General features: G+C 38.8%; 1 protein-coding gene across 2 annotated transcripts in view; it reads right to left on the reverse strand.

The window, feature by feature from the left end:
* The window catches only part of ncam1b (neural cell adhesion molecule 1b), a 73,726-nt gene that overhangs the window by 12,983 nt on the left and 41,499 nt on the right, over positions 1–19,244 (reverse strand). For both annotated transcript variants that reach the window (XM_083985504.1, XM_083985503.1), the window contains exons 9-13: positions 5,677–5,827; positions 5,337–5,524; positions 4,884–4,980; positions 3,270–3,440; positions 2,638–2,766 (exon numbers count right to left, since the gene is read on the reverse strand). In XM_083985504.1, coding sequence (XP_083841630.1) covers positions 2,638–2,766; positions 3,270–3,440; positions 4,884–4,980; positions 5,337–5,524; positions 5,677–5,827 — 736 coding nt within the window. The remainder of the gene's footprint in view (positions 1–2,637; positions 2,767–3,269; positions 3,441–4,883; positions 4,981–5,336; positions 5,525–5,676; positions 5,828–19,244) is intronic.

Here is a 19,244-nt window from a genome sequence, read left to right on the forward strand (position 1 = left end):
ATATTGTAGCAGGATTACTGGTAGCCATTGATTGAGAACCAGAGCAAATTGCTATAAGGGCCATATCCTGTGGGAGGGTGTGAGGACACTGATTATGATTAGTATCTTGTAAACAGAGGGAAGTATTTATTACACACCCAATTTACAGTAAACATCCTGTAAGGGGGAGGGGTAACACCCCTCAGGTAGTGGGATATCAAAACCAGCCAAGTGATGCTGATATTAAACACTCTTGACTGTTATATATTACAGTGGCGGCAGCTCTGGCTCTCCTTCATTTATCCTGCAGAGGAAAATGTCTACATGACTTTATTAATATGGCTGAGGTAGACATGTGTTACATGATTGCATCGACGCAATTAATGTGTTGTTTAATTGTGGGATTGTTGTTTAATTGTGGGATTCTCCGGTTGTCTGCAACAACAAGTTACCTTCTTCTGAGCGGAGTGGGTCATCAGCACCATGCAAGTCAAATAACAGTCACATGAAATGCACATGTGAGTGGATGAAAGAAGAAAAGGAACATAGAAGACATAACATACAACACAACTTAGATGCAGGTAGAGGACAACAGAATTTAAATGGGCCAGAGACAACCTAAAACAGAGACGTCACAACAGAGCTATTCATACTGATATACACAACATCTGAGCACAGAAATTCCTCTGTTTGGGTTCTCAATGTGAAAAATGCAATAGACATCTAACAGCTTTATCCTCTTGGCTTTAGAGGCTTGGTAAATTTCAAGGCAACTGATTAATCAATGCTGATGGGCCTTATCCAAATGTAAACATCCCCAAATTACACCAAATAGCTAGAGCCAGGGGGGATATGTACAGCTTTTGAAATGCAGAGATTTGGCATTAATTCCTGATACTGTCATAAAGCAAATCAATTCACAAGCTGCTAATCAAAATGATATTGATATTCATACTTGGATAACTCAGCTGTTAAGTCATGCGATGCAGGTAAAACAAAATCTACAGACAGAGGAGTTTAGGATGATTAGGGTGATGGGGCTATCCTGTAGGGGAAGAAACAGCTACAGCAGTAAAATCTAATCTTCTATTATCCTCACTACAGAACAAACCTGTGTCTTCAGCGAAAAAATGAAAAATGCCGTCTAGGGACATAAAAGAGAAGATATTAGGCAATAAGAATCAGCTGTCTGCACAAATGACTACTTGAGTCTGTAATAACACTTCACTGAAGAGTTTACCAAGACTCGTTTCCTGCTCTTTTTTTGGTACAGTCTGTCAGAACTATGACAATTTCGTTAATGGCAGTCTCATTTAAGGTTGGCAGCAGAATGAGGCAGAGAAGATTCACAACTTCAAAAGTGGTATGAAATGAAACATCCTCATATTTCATGGCAAAATTCCAACTGACTTTTTCCCCCAGATAACCCAATTGGTCCGTGATTGTCAACTAAACATACATGAAACATTGTTGGTTCAGGGTTATAAATTATTATATTAAAAAAAATGTAAAAAAAAAAAACCCTAAATGCCTTTGTCTGGTATCTAACAGATTTTTTTTAAAGCAGTGTTCCCCTTATTGTCCTTGTTTTGGGTTTAATTTAGATCTTGTCATATATAGTGTGTTAAGTTAAGGCGGACTGTGGGTGTCAAACAACAGAGAAACAGGGTTAGAACAAACTAATCCAAAGCGAACTGGAACGGGTAAGATGATCCTCTACAAATTACTCCAAAGCTATACTTATTAGATTTAATACTGATAAAGAGAACTGCAAAACATCTAATGCATTAATGATTCAAGTTTAACTAAGCGCTAAATAAAAAGAGATAAATTGCTTACTTTTGTGAGTGTGGCCTGATGGATACAACAGACAGATGATGGCAAATGGATAAACATTGATTATTAAAATTATAGAAAAAAAGTGTGTGAATGTGAACAGCATGCAGACAATTATGAACAAAAGTGGAATCAATAATGAGTCATATTCAATGTGAATCCATCGGAGGATAGCTGTTTCTGATCCTATAACTGGTCCTCCCCAACCAATAGGGGGGGCTAAAAACTAAGTAATGAGTTACAGACTCACCACAAGGCTGGTATTTTAACAACCAAAGAATAACTTGCTGTTTCACACTTTAATTCATGGTCTGCAAGCGCATAATGAGCCCAATAAAGAGCTGCAAAACTGTGGATTTTAAATTATTGTGCGATTAGATTCAAGTGTTAATCTGTGATGAAATCAAAGTGCAATTTCATGTGTAAAATAGCAATGTTCCCTTAAATTTCAAGGTCCCTCCATGGAATAACTAAGTAAGCAAAACATCAGGGTCAGTGAAATTTAAATTTAGATTTAAATTCAGATTCCCGACAAGTGACTCAGTTCCTGTTATTAGTTTTACTCCTGGACAAAGAGAAAAGGGCTTCAGGCTGAAAAGACTCTGTTGGAAGCTTTTGTGATTCTGTCCAAATAGTCTGACTTGAGTGTCGCGGTCCAGCAGCTGAGAAACTTTACTCTTCAATGAATTTTTAGATCAGTAATGGGACAGAAAAGTGCTTCTTCCAGCGGGGCCTAAAGTAATGTGTTTGTGTTGACAGAGGTCAAAAAGGCCGATAGGGGCTCTATAGAAAGCAGTAAAGTGTGCTACTTGCGCCACTTACGGACAGGCTCTGTCTTGAAGAACTCAGCGGGACTGCCTTCACCTTCACCCTTGCCGTTGATAGCTGACAACTTTACTTCGTAGCTGGTGTCTGGCTTCAGGCCCATGATAGTCACCTCACTGATGGAGCCTGTTACAATATATCAGAGGCAAAGCAATCCCTGCTGAGAACACCTTGATAATTTTGATTAGCGGTTAAACAAACACATCCCTTGTTCCGACAATACATGCATAATTAATTCCATCACAAGTACACAGTGATTAGAGCAATTCTCATTTCACTCAGACAATGTTTAAACAACAGATAAATCTATTTAGCGATGGTCTAAAAGGTCTAAAACCAGACGTAGACAAAAGCAGAACGAACTGACAGCTGTTTCTCACCTACCATGTTGAGAGAAGTATAATGTCATTTATTTCTTATCACAGGATTTTCATTAATTTTTTCTCTGCTTTGGGAAGACATTTAATCAAGAGTATCTGCGCTAAGATAAAATGTAATGTGTTTGAAGACAACTACCATAAAATCACATAAAAGTATCGAAACATAATTTTTAATCCAATGGTCCATTGCTATGCATTATTTCTAACAAAAAACACTTACAACATATTTGTTTCAATTTGTGTTCTTACCATCTTGCATCTCGAACACCTTGTGCATCCAGCTGCCCCTGTGCTGCGTCCTCCACTCCACCTTGTACCTTAGCACAGGAACGCCTCCAGTGGACTCGGGTTCCTCAAACTGGAGCTGTGCGGTGGTGGAAAAGGGTCTCACCTCACCAAGGGATGGTGCTGATGGCACCTCTGGTAAATGGAGGAAATGCAGTGTGATTACAACAAAACCTGTTAGATTGCAGTACGCCAACGCTGTCATACTCCATTGTTCCATTACACTTACAGCATGAGCTCGCAGCTCCTAATGACTCCAAATTACATGTAAAATCTGCTTCATCTTAGTATGACATTTCTGATTTATGAGTCATGCCATTTCTCTTGCTCTGAATATTGCATATTTACACGATTATTTCTGAGAAAAAAACGAAGGTGGGAAAAGTATTTCAATGTGCCTATGACAAAGTGATGTAAATAACAGCTGATCCTGCGTCAGTTTCCAATGATGAATGCACGAGGAAAATAACTGAATGTTCAAACATTTCAAGTACTTGGTACTGAATAAAATAAGAAGACCAAGTTGAGACAGAGACTTTTTATGTAGAAAATATCCAACTTCAGAATAATTAACTATTTCTTCATCATTAACAGTCCTGTCATCTTTAAGCAGTTGATCAGAGTCTTATTCTGTTTCAGCCACCACTGCACTCTCTGTTTCATATCCAAGTTCACACACGCTGTTGTGAGCACAGTTGTAAATTGAAAATTTTCATTTTCTTGACATTATGGCAGTCTCTCGCTGCTCTCTGCTCTGTTTGTCTAATGTGCTGGTACAGTAAATGTAGGCTACATGTATGGGACCACAGTAAAATTCTGGATGTGCTCAATAATATGTATTTCTGTAATGTACAAAGTGAAAAGCTCAGATCTGTTCTCTTAACAACCAGAGGGAAGCAATGTCAAATTATCTCCTGCTAGTTATGTTATGTTTATTTATTTGATATGGACATCACAAATACATTAAGACTGTTCCAGTGGACAGACCAGATGCTTTGCTTGAGTGTGTTTAGCACAAGTGCTAATTTTCAACACCAGTCCATAGGCGGCTAATCTAAAAATACAGAACATATTATCAACAGTATGAGATAAAACCGTATGAGATAAAACCAAGTGCATGACACTACATCATGATAAGTTTATCATGTGAACACTGCTCTGTGTAATCCTAGATTGTGCCGGATGTTTTGGTCTAATGTATCTTAGGTATGGGTGAAAAATCTGCTCCTGGGGCCAGAAAAACCCTGTTGGACTCAATTTAATTTGTGTGAGACAATGATATTTACCTCAACTACAAATTATCTACGTATTTATCCTAAATACACAAGGCTTTTAAGTGCCCAGGCTTCTGGATATTCAGATAATCAGAACAAAGTGGGCTTTCTCACATTGAGCCCCACATTTAATAAATGGATGGAAATGACCGTGACAGGTCTCCTTTGAGCAATTATTGAATATGTACATCTTACATAAACTCTCTTCCCATCATCAATACTACATATTTTGACCATCCTAAAAAAAGGAGACAAACATGAAATTTAAATTGTGAAGGATAGAAGATCCTCTATCATCACTGACCGGCTTGAATGAGCAGGAACTCCTTGGACTCTGTGCCCATCTCATTAGAAGCGGTGCAGTTATAGCTCCCAAAGTCATTTTCAGACTCAGGGGTTACCTAGAGGAGGAAAAAAGAGAGAGAGAGAGAAAAAAACAGCAAATATATGAAGGGCAGTGTACCAAAACAGATGAACAAACTTGTGTGTCAAACACTCTGAAGGTGACCTTTTTGTTTGTCCATTAGAGTAGCCTATTTTTATGTGTGGCTGTGAGCTCTCCTGATGCTGAATTATTCATTTGATTTTTACAGAATGGAGCTGAAAGAAAACCCTCACTTCAAGTCTATAGTCATGAAATCTTGATGACACACGGGGGGATGTGTGTTTGTGTGTGTGTGTGTGTAAATGTTAAAAGACTGTGTATGTGTACATTTATTTTATCAAGAGTAAGCCTTGGTTTTTGATGTGTTTGTACCTGCAGGTAGCTGGTCGTGGGAGTTCTGAAGATTTTGATGTTGGTGGTGTTGGAGTTGGGGAGCTGCAGTCCATCTCTCAGCCAAACAATGGAAACATCATTGGGATGAGCCTTCACCTCACAGCTGATATTCACTGGATTTCCCTCCCAGGTATACACTGCCACTGCACCATGTATCTTAGGAGCATCTAGGAAACAAGAAATTCAGTTGAAACTATCTGCAAACAAGAGCTTTTTATATACAGGGATATATAATATAATATCTATATATTATAATTATATAATGATATATAATATCTTAGGCCCAAACACTTTGATTAAGGAGGACGCAAATACTTACAGCGAACCTCTAGGTACGCCAGCTTATCGTCCTCTCCAATGGCACTGCGAGCTGTGCAGAGATACTGGCCTGCATCTGTATACTTGACATACTTCAAAGTGAGAGAGGACACACGAGCATCACTCCTCACCACTACATTTCCGTCCAGACTCTAGATGGGAACAAAAAAATGGCTCGGGTTAGTGAAAAAACAAAAACAAAAAACGTTCACATCAGGTGTTTTCCACAGCAGTATTGCACATTTTCATCTATGAAGCACGTTTCAGCAGAAAGATGTATGACCTGGAAAACAAAAGCTGAACACAGTGGGCCTTTAATGAGCAGAAGAGACATTACATTAATGAAGTAGGCGCATTGTGCTCTGCAAAGATGTGGAAACATAAGGACACAGTTGACAGTACAGGGGAGCTTATCAATAATTGATGACGGAAAGCACAAGAAACCACCTAGAGTTTTCACACGAAGGCTTACCAACTTGAAAAATATGCTGATGCATGACACCAGACGGAGCGTTAACTTACATACAAAACTCTCACTTTTGCACTACAGACATGTGAATTTAGCATCACTGTATCCTATCTTATTCTGATGTATAATAAATTGAATTTTTTGCTAGGTTTTTGCACATGCCCCACATTCAGTGATGAAGGACACATGTCACGTCACATGGCATTTGAAACCTGGGAAATAACAAAAGACAGCTGGCTAATGAGATGTGTAAATGACCTTCCTGCTCTAGAGAAACCTGCTTTCATTAACTTGATATGCAGAGTTACAACATCCAAACATAAGTGGCTTCCTGACCTTCAGGGTCAATAACTCTGTGTTGTTGTGGCTGTCGTTGTCACCTGACACTCAGCTGTTGGAGTGTTAAGTGTCAGACACACCGAGTGTCTTCTTCAAAGACACATAGGATATTATTATTATTATTATTATTATTATTATTATTCAAAACATTTATTATACAGTCAGTTAACATTAATTTACCCCCAAAAGAGTTGGATTAGAGCCTAAATTTAACAGTTAATTTAAGCTGTTAATAACACAGAAAACGTTAACGGTCGACTCAAAGAAAACCTGTAACCTGGTAAGACTAAAACCAGTTCAGATCCAATTTATTTATAGGATGTGAGACGTAGATGTGTTTTATACTGTACTTATTATACAATAACCTGAGGAGATTTGGGAGTTGTTCCTTTAAAAGGTGCCGCAGCACTGAATATCCAAGCCTCTCTTTTGGTTGCTTTCGTGGCTTTGATCCAAGCTAGAAGCAAAACAATGGCACGGTTGCTTTTACACATACTGAATTAGGGCCCAGTCTGGGAAGCCATGTAAGAGAAACCCTCGTTAGTTTGTATTCAAATTCAATAGACAAAGCATGTCTGGGGCATTCATTATGCATAGCGGGTAGCAGGACCAGGGAGACACTTACATAACACACTACCCTTTTATTCTGACCCCCGTGCAGAGAGTGTTCTCTGCCGACCCCTGTGGTAGTGCCTCTGACTCCTGCATCTGTGCAACATGCCACACTATGTTCAACCATGACGTCCTGGTAAGTCACTGTGTCTCAATATCAAGTCTTTTTTATATGTTGTGCTTCTTTATGGTGCAGCACCAAAAACTCCAACAAAGCCAGAAGCACATATGGTCAGTTTCTTAGGGACCTGTAATGAACATCATTATCTGCCAAAGGAAAGTTCTATGCTCCCTGCAATTTAATGGTGTGATTCAACGTTTCATAACAGTGGTTTTCATCATTAATGCATCATGCACTAGAGTGGCCCTCTATTGGAACTTTCCTCATCATATTTTTGGCTTCACTGCTTCACTATTACAGTACAAATACGTACATAAAAAATCACTTCTCATGTCCGTGTGAAAACCTGGCACAAAACAGACGAGGGAGGAAAATGAAGACTTTAAGACACAAGCTCCTCCAGTAAATCAAACAACAACAACTGACAGCAACCAGCTTCTTCAGTTTTAGCAGCAGAGGAGAGAGACACTGCTGGAACATCAGAGCATAAAATTGAGAATACACCAAGGACATGTTAAACTCATGTCTCACCAAATCTTAACTGTCCCGGCACACAGATGCACCTTTTCCCAGAGTGTACCTTCCCTTCAGCGGCTTGTCAAATCAACACTCGGCTGCCTACGCATTTGCAACAAACATGCTCAGCATGCCCACACTGCTTCATGCTCACACACCTCCTCTGTGTGGTTTACGAGGGCATGTCTCACAAAGATACACACATCAATCAATTCAGTTCAAGTGGACTTAAACACCATATAATTATTACGTATGTTAAAAATGGGAAATATTGTTGACTGATCCATAAATGTAATCCACTACCACTAACAACCTGAAAACACCACTATGTGATACATACAGTATATGCAGTTGATGTGATGGCAGCTAACTGAAATATGGTTTATAAAAATAAAAAGGTAATGTCATTACAAAGTTTTAAGCCTTTTATGTGTTTCTGCCTTAGGGAAAAGCGGCACTTACTTCATATCCTTCCCTAGAAGTTAGGTTTCTAAAGTCACTGTTTGGGCTATTTGGAGTTGCTTTTCTTGTACAATCTAATGATCAAGATGTCCAAAATGATGCTTTTTACCCTCATTTTATAGGTAAGAGTGTATACAGTACAAAGTCTACAGCTTATTAAAGTTTGTGCAACCAAGTGTGAATCACAGTTTGATACAAACCCAGTAATTACAGTCAGCATGTGCCTGATTAGAGAGGTTCTTCCACACCTCCCGTAGTAAGTGATGAGATTTTTCACTCCAAAGTTTGTGTAATCACAGGTGTCATTAATGAATGCATATCAGCTGTCAATATTTACTGATTGCAAGAAATAATGAATGAAAGAAGAAAAACATTCTGAAAAGTATCACAGAAAGGAGTACAAGGAAAAAACCAATTCACTTTAGGTGCAGTGCTGCCTGCAATTTCAAAATAAAATAGCAGAGCTATTTGAGGAACCAGATGGTCTAAAAATTCATATTCATTTCTCATTTCCTGTCAAATGATACAAAAGTATAAATAACAATGTCAACCTCAATGTCTGATGTTGTGCCTGTGATGGTGATGGGCTTATTGTGGATGGCATAAAGACCGCAAATTTCAGTTAGTATGAAAGCTGAAATATGAATCTTTACCAGGTCTATCCTCCCGTAGGGTGCACTCAACACTAATATTGGACCCAACAAAGAGGTATTTCTCACCAATTTTCTCACATATGCGAAACACATATTCAATAGTGAAGAAAGTTGGAGAGAGGCTTATGTGGGCAGTTCTTTCTTTTGCCAATTTTCACTTTCTTTCAGAAAAAAAGCCTGGCTGCGAGATACTCTGGGCTGCTGCACAAAGACATATTACATTTCTTCTTGCATACAAATTTGTTTATACAAAGAATTGGAGCTACAGGAAATCATTTTCTAATTTTAAAAATACCTGTTGTTATTATCAAGAATTGGCAGTGGACTGATAGATCTGAAGATGTGGATGGAAAGACTTGTGATAAAAGAAGAGAGAGGTGTGAGATTTACCTCGAAAAATAAAATAAACCAGAGTGAGCAGGTCAAGAAACTGCGTTTAACAGATTAATGTATCCAATCCAAAAGTAATTTAAAAAATCATATTTCTGCAGGCAGATCTTGTCTTGTAATGACCCGTGTTCTCGCAGGGTAAGTTACAAGTCTGGAAAAAACAAGCTGAAGTAAGCTACAGCATGTCAAGTTTATATGGAAAACAAACAACTAAAACAAAGAGACAGAGGGACTACTGCATTGTTCTCAGGGTTTATACTTTCCTTGACCCTTGTTTGATCAAGAATTTTGATCTGCATCCATCCAGAATTGAATTAGACTCCCCTGACATGAAAGATGGATGGGTGTAGGAAAAAGTCATGCATTTAGAATACCTTGTGTTGCTCAGGCCGAGTCCATGACGCCTGTAGAGGACAGAGACAGAACAACAAACACAAGGCAAAGCAATTCTTAGAAAGTAATCCTTATCCAGGCGAAGCTGGGATGCTGCACATTGCATGCATTAAATATCCACAGTTTTATTTTGTGTGCACCCATAGTGCCTGAGCTGAATGCCTGATTTTACTAAAGGTCTGTAGATATAATAAGGGGTAAGGCCCTGGATTTACCTTCCCGTGAAGCCTATTATGCGGCAATAAAAGTTTTATTTTAAAGGTAATTTTCTGGGTGTTATTTACTGCAAACCAGAACAACACTGCTTCCAAGCCTGAAAGAAGTTAGTCCACTGGCATCATGATGGCACAAATGCTTACAGATAAGAAGGTTATTGGTTTATCAGTAGGAGGTGACTCCTTGCACTGCTACAAGAGAGATACTATGTCGGTCTGTTAGGGAAAAGTACTGCAGCAATTATTGACTCTCGATCCAGACTTGAAGCAATAATGAGGAGATAAAAGCCAATAAAACTGAATTTACTCTCACTGTGGTCTTTAGTTGTGCATATTAAAGACTTTCCTCTTCCCTTTCTTACATCAAGAAGTCATAGAACAGCACTTGCTGGGTTTTTCAGTAAACAATGACGGTTTAAAATAAGCAGTTTAGTTGCTGCTCTCTCCACACCCTTGTGGGACTTTGAAATAAATCTTTGCCTACAGGTGGCCCGTGTTATGTTGAGTAAATTTTGCAAGTCAGATGTCCTGCTCTGAATGTTAACTACTTGTACTACAGTTTCAAATTAAGTGTTTTTCCCCAATCCTTGTGCTTAGATTGTATTCCAAGGCTGAAAGAGACAAACCTGTGATTTGCATGAATTCAGAATTTTTAAAATCTTGTTCTTTGAAAACATTGCAACCCCTACCTACCCCTGTCAGTAGATGTTTCTAAATCTCCAAAGAATATTATTTATAAAAACACCAAAAAGCATATATGGCTTATTGCCTACAATAAACTTAGGTTTAGCATTTCATAGTGTTACTGAGTAAATGAATAATTTCACAGGTACCAAGAGTAAGTGATTATCATAATCATGTTGAATATATCTCACACTCCACTGAATACAGTAAAACACAGTGGCCAATACATTATTTCACATGACAGATAAAATCAAACCTCTGAACGACAACAACAACAACAACAACAACAACAATTTGTACTAGACTGTACTAGACAACATGCTATGTCATGTTAAATCAGTGACACTGAAAAGCCCAGCTGCACAAGACAAAAAGCTTTTTGGAAAGCATGCTCTATGGATTTTATGATGCTGAGGAGAAAATGTTAACCATGACGATGAGATGTGATGGCCCACATAGCGAAAAGGTACTGAAGCGTAACGAGCAAAATGATAAACAGCTATTTCATCAGGTGCAACAGCAAGAAAATGTCAAATAAATGAAAGCAATCTGCTGGAATAATTGTAGGGCAAAACGGTGAATCAAGCCCCTGTATTATCCTCTCATAATCAATGCTGGGGGCTTGTAAATAACACAATAAACATAAGGTGTGTTTGAATTCAGGCAGTTTATATCACTATCAAACCTAATATTTATTGTGAAAATAAGCAATACGAGGAAAGTAAATAGCGGAGACAATAAAACGGTTGTTTAAAGAGAGAGAGAGAAAAAAAACATACAGTCTGGGTGTAATTTCACTATGTTCTTAGCTTTGCAGCTCCTACACTGTCACAGTAAGAGACAGGATGCACCGTACATCATTACAAACAGCAGTTGGCTGCATATCACCACCGTGCTGAGAAAGAGTGGTAGCCCAATTAAAACAGGCAACCTAATGGTCTGTAACATCACCACCCTCACCCACACACTTGTCTGCGGCGCTGCCTCCGCAGTAAGTGAGCTGACAACTATCACTGTCATATCTGTGACAGGTGATTGTTTAAGACAAAGGGACAATGAACAACAGCAGATGCGAGCATGCACAACCAAAGTCACCATAACACAATCACGTCTCCGAGCAAACGCGCAGAACAATATGGTGACGGTTCCTTTGGGACTTATCATTTTTCCAGCCCATTGTGATTTCCTTCCACAGAGTATTATCCTTTCTCTTTGTTCTGACATGAATTGTAATGTCAGCGTGGAGAGGGCAAAGCAGAGTGAAGTGACATACTAACACAAATACACTAAACACATAAATGTACTAAACCCTGGCTGTGCTTTATTCACTGGCTGACGCCTGACTGAAACTAATGAGTATGCATGTTGTCATCGTCCTGTGTCATTAACTGCTGAGCCTAGGAGCCTCTGCCAGTACATCATGGAAAACTGAATAGCATTTTGGTGAAGAAGCCCTTACATCACCCCACTACTGAGCAAGCAGGCGTGCTGTTGTAAATGAGCAGCCTTTTATATCTAGAGAAAACAATGCTCTCTCTCTTCTGGCACGCAACGTTTAAAGCTTGTCCAGATGCCCTGTCTACACCGCTGCCACACCACATTAATTACTGATTTTCTTTAAGCATCTCATTACAAATTAAATAATCAGGAATTTGTTTTCTCATGTCTTTAATTTCCAATTAGAAATGTGGTAGTTACACAGAGTAGGCCCTAAAAGTGGATTTGTGTCGTGAAACTTCATTTTATTTTTGTTTTGTTTAACAAACGGATTGCAGACACAAAGTACCATCACCAATCAACTACTTTCTTATGCTTTAAAGTTTTATAATTAGTCTTATTTGTCTATTTCTTTAACTTCTCTCTGTATATTTGAAAACATTTCCAGATAATTACAGCTTAAAAACTCCCTGCATCAAGCTGAATGTTTAATATGTATTCAAATAAGCAAAACATTCATTATGTAGATAATGTACAAAGCATGGATAAATACTTAATTTACATTTTCATTTAATAAACAGTAACACTTATCTAGTGTGACTCTCAGTGAATGCATTCAAAGCATTGAAACAACCAAATACCACACGTGAATGTGATGAAAGTTTTAAAATAAATATATAAACACTTAACTTTAATTGATGTTTAAAGAAAAAAACAAAACTATCCTCAGATAAGTACCAATTTGAATTTGAAATGTAACTCTAGGCAGGCAATACACCCACGAGTGTACAACATTTTTTTGAACATACTCCTTTCATCCTGTCCCTTTTTATGTACAGTACTACAGCTTTTCTATTGTATGATACAGTAATCTCCCTCAATCCTCACATTGTGCATTTCTTAACTCACAGTTATCACGGTGCTTTTGTCTGCAGACATTTAAGATCTTATTCAGAATCTTCAAAAGGAATTATTTTCTCCTTGTTAACTAACCTCTTAAACCCGAGACCACAGTAGAATTGGCACAGGGTCAAACAAAGTCGGACTAAGATTTGAATGACTAATAGAATATCAGATGTAATAGACTGTCTCGGCTTCTTACATGACTGATCAGCAGCATGTGAAAGAATTCTCTAATACTGATATTTTTGCTCAATTTAATAGCTTCACCTGCAGAAAACAGTCTCCCCTAACTGCATCATAAATATCCAGGTACTCACATGAAAGGTTAAGACATCATTTAACCTTAGCAGATGTAGTGGGTGAAAATTCTGTAAATATTAGCAACTAGTTACCCCGTTTCTGGCCTCTAGCAGCATTATGGAACATTTCAGAAGATTTTCAGAAGAAGATTTCAAGCAAGGTATGTGGTTGACAGCAATGCAGAAATAAGAGAGGTGATGTAATCTATACATTTGTTCGACTTAAAAGTATTTCTCACAAAAACACATTGTATATCCTTTGTTTACTCAACAGGGCACCTTTAAAAACCCTAACACAAACATTTGTTCAAGGCTATATTCTTGCTTTTAAGGTGGAGCCAACATGAACACATTTGTTCTAATGTTTACTTTCTGAGGCTTTTTTAGAGTTGGTGTCAATGATGGACTGAGCATTAAACCATAAAAGGAACTTAAAGTCCCTCTCAAATGCAAAGTCTTTATTGGTGCACTCTATAATTCAGATTACACAATTAACCACTACTAGTCTTGCTTTGTAGAATAGATGATAAAGCACTTTGTTTTACCATTATGTAGGAGACAGTAGTCTTCAATACAGTCAGATCAGATGGATCATTTTTCTAAATAGACTAGACTATTACACCCAATCTGGGATTTATAACATTGCTCTGATAATCCTCTTCACTGCTAAATATCAGGTTTAATAATAAATGCCATGTGCCACATGACTGTATTTTACTATTATCAGAGCATTGTATTTTATCATTATGCATGTTTCTCCATGAAATAGGTAAAAAAAATAAAAAAAAATCAATGTGGTGAATGTTCAGTATGCTGTGTACTATAACCAAAGCTCTTCATACCAGAACAAGACTAGTCCTACCCTCAGTGCACACACATACAGCATTTGAATACAAGTTTCCAATGAAGCTGTTTGAAACAAACTCTGCACACCTTATAATGGTTTCAAATAGGTGTTTTATGTTTACGTACATGCTATTCAATACTGCTAGCTTCTTTAGCTTTACTGTTAGCAATGGCTTCTCTCTTTTGTTTCATATGACTTGCATTTAGTTGCTACTAGGGGTGTAACGGTACACAAAAGTCACGGTTCGGTACGTACCTCGGTTCAGGGGTCACGGTTCGGTACGGTTTCGGTACAACAGACACTAATTGAATGTAAAACTAAAATCTGTCTTGTGTTATAAAAGTTAAAAGAAAAAAGAATACAAAATAAAACAAGTGCATTAGGAGTGTTATAATGCCATTCATTAATTCTAGAGGGAAAAAAACGTGCACTTGACAACTGGCAACTATTAGGCTATTCAAATCATTAAATTATTATTATTAAAAAAATAGGCCTATTATTAAAAAAACAAAACAATAAACTGACATCAATGTTGGTTTACACAGTTAAATTAGACTAGCAGTTACTTTGGTGATGTTTCTGGTCCTGCCTGTGTTCATAAAACATATTAGGCAGCTACACGCACATCCCCCAAAAAAACTGACTAGGTGCTGGACCACCAAGAAAGACACAGGTAAGGAAAAAAGGAGACCGCACACTAGTGCTCCCGTGACAGTTTAATGTCACTCACACGTTTCGGGCGTCAGCCCTTCATCAGACAAAATGTGTCTGATTATATATAGTGTGCGGTCTCCTTTTCTCCTCACCTGTCTGTGTTCATGTCAAGAGGCTTAAAAGCTGCGGGATAAGTTGTTGCACACAACGAGTCTTTTTACTTGCACCAGTGATTGACATATCGGGTTGAACATGCGCTACGTGTTTGATGCGTTTCTAGCGACGCACCGCGCATCCGTGAAACATCGCCGACGGACTTTGTCCGGTGGACCAGTCGCGAGCATGGATGTATTATGGTCGCGAGCCGCCGCCGCCGCCGTTTGTTTCATTGAGAAGCCACAGTGACATGAATGAAGCAGACAGCTCTCCTCCTCTAACTTCACTCTCTCATCACTTCTCTTCTTCGTCTGCTATGACGGCTGCAGGCAGCTTCGAGGCTCATTACCGCCACCTGGATTCGAGTGAGGACTCGACTTTTTTTTTTTTTTTTTTTTTTTTAATATTCATTCAGACGTATTCGTCGTGTGACTGTGTGCACCGAACCGTGACCCCCGTACCGTGACGGCACGGGACGAATACATATACCGTTACACCCCTAGTTGCTACTCATCCTTTAGTAATAGCGGTAATGTAATAAAAGTAGTTTATTTTACTGTAATGGGGGTGAGACTTAGTGAATGGAAACATAACTGCCTCCCTCCACCTCCCGAGCAGCAGGGAAAACAAGGCCGCTGAATGACTGCCTGTAACGATATGTGCAGTCAGATGCCTATGATCTCGAAATCTAGTGACAAATGTACTATTTCGGCACCGCCGCAGGCTGTGAACGTCCCCCCTAATAAAGCTTGTTTTAGGACAATTCATTTTGAAAGTGAAGTGGCCAATAAGAAACTTGTACTCAAGTCACGTCAGCTCACCAATGGTGCAGATACGTTCACAGACATTCATGAGTGTAGGGCGCTACCTGCTGCTGTGATCCAGCTAAAAATGAGAAGCTGAGTGACAAAGGAGCCAAAGAAATGAAAACTCATTTAAATAAATTGCTAATTAAAACCATCTCACCACACCATCTGAAACAGAACCATACAGATACCTCCTGGTTTCCTGACCAATGCTGCCCTTAACGTCCTTTTAAAGATTCTACAAAAGAATTAAGTGAAGTAACAGCTGCGATTTCTTTTCTCAATTGTCCATGTCCACCCCAAATGAATGCTGCTTCACTTGTCACACCAATTCTAGATGAAATACAGCTGTTATGATGATTACAGACAGCATGACAGACAGACATCAAATGAACAAACAGAACACAATTAAACAATTAGCAGCCATTTCCTTCTGCATTCATTAGAGCCCCACCATGGAAATAATTTCCCCCGCTGATGATCAGAACTATAACAGGAAAACATAAGTAATCTGCATCTACTCTTGAGGCTGCTAATCATTTCTTTGAAGAAGAGATGCCACAGATCACGCAGCATTCTGCAGAATGAAGTGCAAAACACACTGCCACCACAGCACAGCTGTGCGTCACTTGACTGATCACATGACGTGCCACGGTGCAGCACGTCAGTGATTACACAGTGTAGAAAATGGGTGAATACGGAAAGCTGTAGATTCCTTTTTTTGTTAATAAGAAAAATTTTATTTTTCCTCCGCCCTCATCTGAAGAGTCAATCTTCACACCTAGTAGCCTATTGCTTGCCAGGCAGTGTCTTTCATTATATTTCATAGTGAAACTGTAGAATGTAGAGATCCTGAGAGTAAAGTCTATTGCTCTGATGAGTCTCGTTGTGACAGCTTCAAGACCACAAAAGAAGCCAACCACTGACAGAAGAGAAAGCTGAGTTACAGCAGTTTGGAGGTGTGTTCTGTAAAAAAAAAATACTGTGTCTCCTGGGAAATAGATACTACATGATAAGACTGAGGTGTAAACTCTTACTGGGCGTATGTATGTCACAGTGGATGTCACAAAGAGAATAATAGGCCTGTTGTTACATGCCATATGGTGGTAGCTTGTTTTGCACTTAAGAGGCTCCACTCAAAATTTGTTTTTGAATATCTAACATTCAGCCATGTAGGTTTGAGAAGTGGCACGATAAGCTTCATATTTCTGCTCCTCACAGAGAACAGTGCCTGTAGTCTGCTTGAAAGTATGTCAATTAACCCACTTCTCCACTTCTGTAATCTGTTTCTAACACTTTATTATTATCATTATATTTTTGTCTACAAGGGTAGGCTGTTTGATACTCAAAAGATAAAATTTAAGATGGAGCTTTTTTGACCCTCAGTTTCCACTGACACCAACATTAATGTTAGACAATCTACAGTCTAATATGGAGATGACAGACAGATGTAGCTGGGCTTGAATCCAGGCAACCTCATGCTGTGATGGAAAGTTTGAAATGATGAGGCAACAGCGACACAGAAATGGTGTTTCCCTATTATGTTATTACCCACATTTTCATCTGATCTCATGAGATAAGCTCAATGCACTTTGTATCACAAGATCAGTGAAGGCTTCAGGCTATATTTGGAAAGCATGCAGTAGTCGAATCAATTTCATGAACTCTGATGAGATCATTCCTTGGGGTTTTCAAGAAACAGCTGGGAAATTTTCAATAAAAAGGGATTATTTGATTTCAGTGGAGGTTTTCTCAAATCTGGAGGCATACTTAGCAACACTACTCCAATACATTTCTGTGCCACGCGGATTTCATACCTGATAGATCCTGTTTAGATGTGCCTGTAGGAAGAAAATGTAGTGCATGTAATGGACTGGCTCCAGAATTCCTCCATGATCTGCACTTTATCTCTGAATGAATTTCCCCTCTCATTGCCTGATCACTGTAGCAAGACACCTTAACACCTTGAAGAACCAGGCCATGAGGGCAATATGAGAATACCAATCGGGTATTCATTGTTTTTAATGGTTTGAACATTGAATATTATAGAGGATATTACCAAGAGAATATACAGAGGTATCAAGGATGTACTGTAATGGAAGGTAAAACAACTAACGCTTAAAGGTTGGGTTGGAGATCCTGAAAAATGGTTCTAGCAGGCCGCATTATGAAAATACACAAGTGAAAGGTCCAAGTCCCCTTTCTCAGACTTCTCTGTGAAGCCACGCCTCCAGAGCTCAGAAACACGCAAGGTTTGCTCAGCGTTGGGTTCACATCAAGGTGAAGCCACAAAGGTATCGCGCTCGCAGCACGACCCAATGTAATCCCAATGTGAGCGACGCGGCTTCCCGCGGTACCATCGCATGTCACTGCACAGCATCGCTAACTGTCCACCAGCTTTTTCTCGTGGCTAATTCATGTGAAAGAAAACACCTAACATCATAATAAACCATGCAGCATCAAGCATAGAGGTAGATTACCACCTACTGGACTTCAGTGTGGTACATTCTATCACTGGCGTTTTCTTTCTGCGGTTGTAACTCGTTGAAGAGGCGCACGCGATTAGTGCAGTAGAGTTAGGTGCAGAGGAGGGAGAGAGGGACAGATCACATCACACATCATGATCCAATTGACTTTAACGTCGCGTTCACGAAGATTGGATACTGTTTTTACAGGATTGTCCGTCCCACAGGTGACTGACTTTTTAAAATTTTTGTGAAAAAGCATTTGGTTAATTTGTTGCAATCGGAGTGTGAAGAGGATTTCAAACAATTTTGTAAAACATGCTCCAGAATAGGATCTCCAACCCTACCTTTAACCAATGCAGTGCCAAAACAATTTTAGAAGATGGCAGCAGAATATCCACTGATAAAAAATTATAAAGACTTTAAATATAAAAAAAACCTTTTCAATCACTGGCATGAGCAGAATAATGGTAATGGTGATTGAAAACACTTGAGCGTTCAAGTGCTCATTCTTGCAAATACAATAAAAAGTGGAGAAAGTTTAATTATTGCCTCAAATTAAATGCTTATTTTGGGAATGTTATAATTGCGTTTCTGATACTGATTTCCTTGACATTTGGGAAAACTCAGGTCATGTCTTGGAGTACTCCACAGCACCACAGGAGTATTGCTGAGCTAATTACATGAATCCACTGGGTCATCTGGAAGTTGCTGCTCATTTAGGGAAAATAAAATAAAGTACATGAACCCTGTTGAAGGTGTTACACAATGAAAGTGCACAAGCACCCCACCGGCACATCAACATACCTCTTGAATTTAGGTTAAAGGTATTTAATTCCTCTCCCTGAGACACTGGTGTCTTGCAGGTTTTTGTTCCTCCCGAGTGGTTACTAGTGACTGTGTCCCAGTTTCATGTCACATACTGATTTCTTATAAAGCATATTATAATAAAAGTAGAATACAAAAATCTACTTTTTTTTTGTACAGAGGAACTGATGCATGAGATTAGCTAACATTCGTCAAACTGTAGTTTCAGAAATCACATCACGTAAGAGACAATGGACCATCGTTACACCACCATCATCTGTTATTTTTTCTCTCTTTTTTTGCACATTCATACCAAGTGGTTTTTGTGTGTAGTATGCAAC

The sequence above is a fragment of the Trachurus trachurus genome, assembly GCF_905171665.1.
Source record: "Trachurus trachurus genome assembly, chromosome: 13".
NCBI lineage: Eukaryota > Metazoa > Chordata > Actinopteri > Carangiformes > Carangidae > Trachurus > Trachurus trachurus.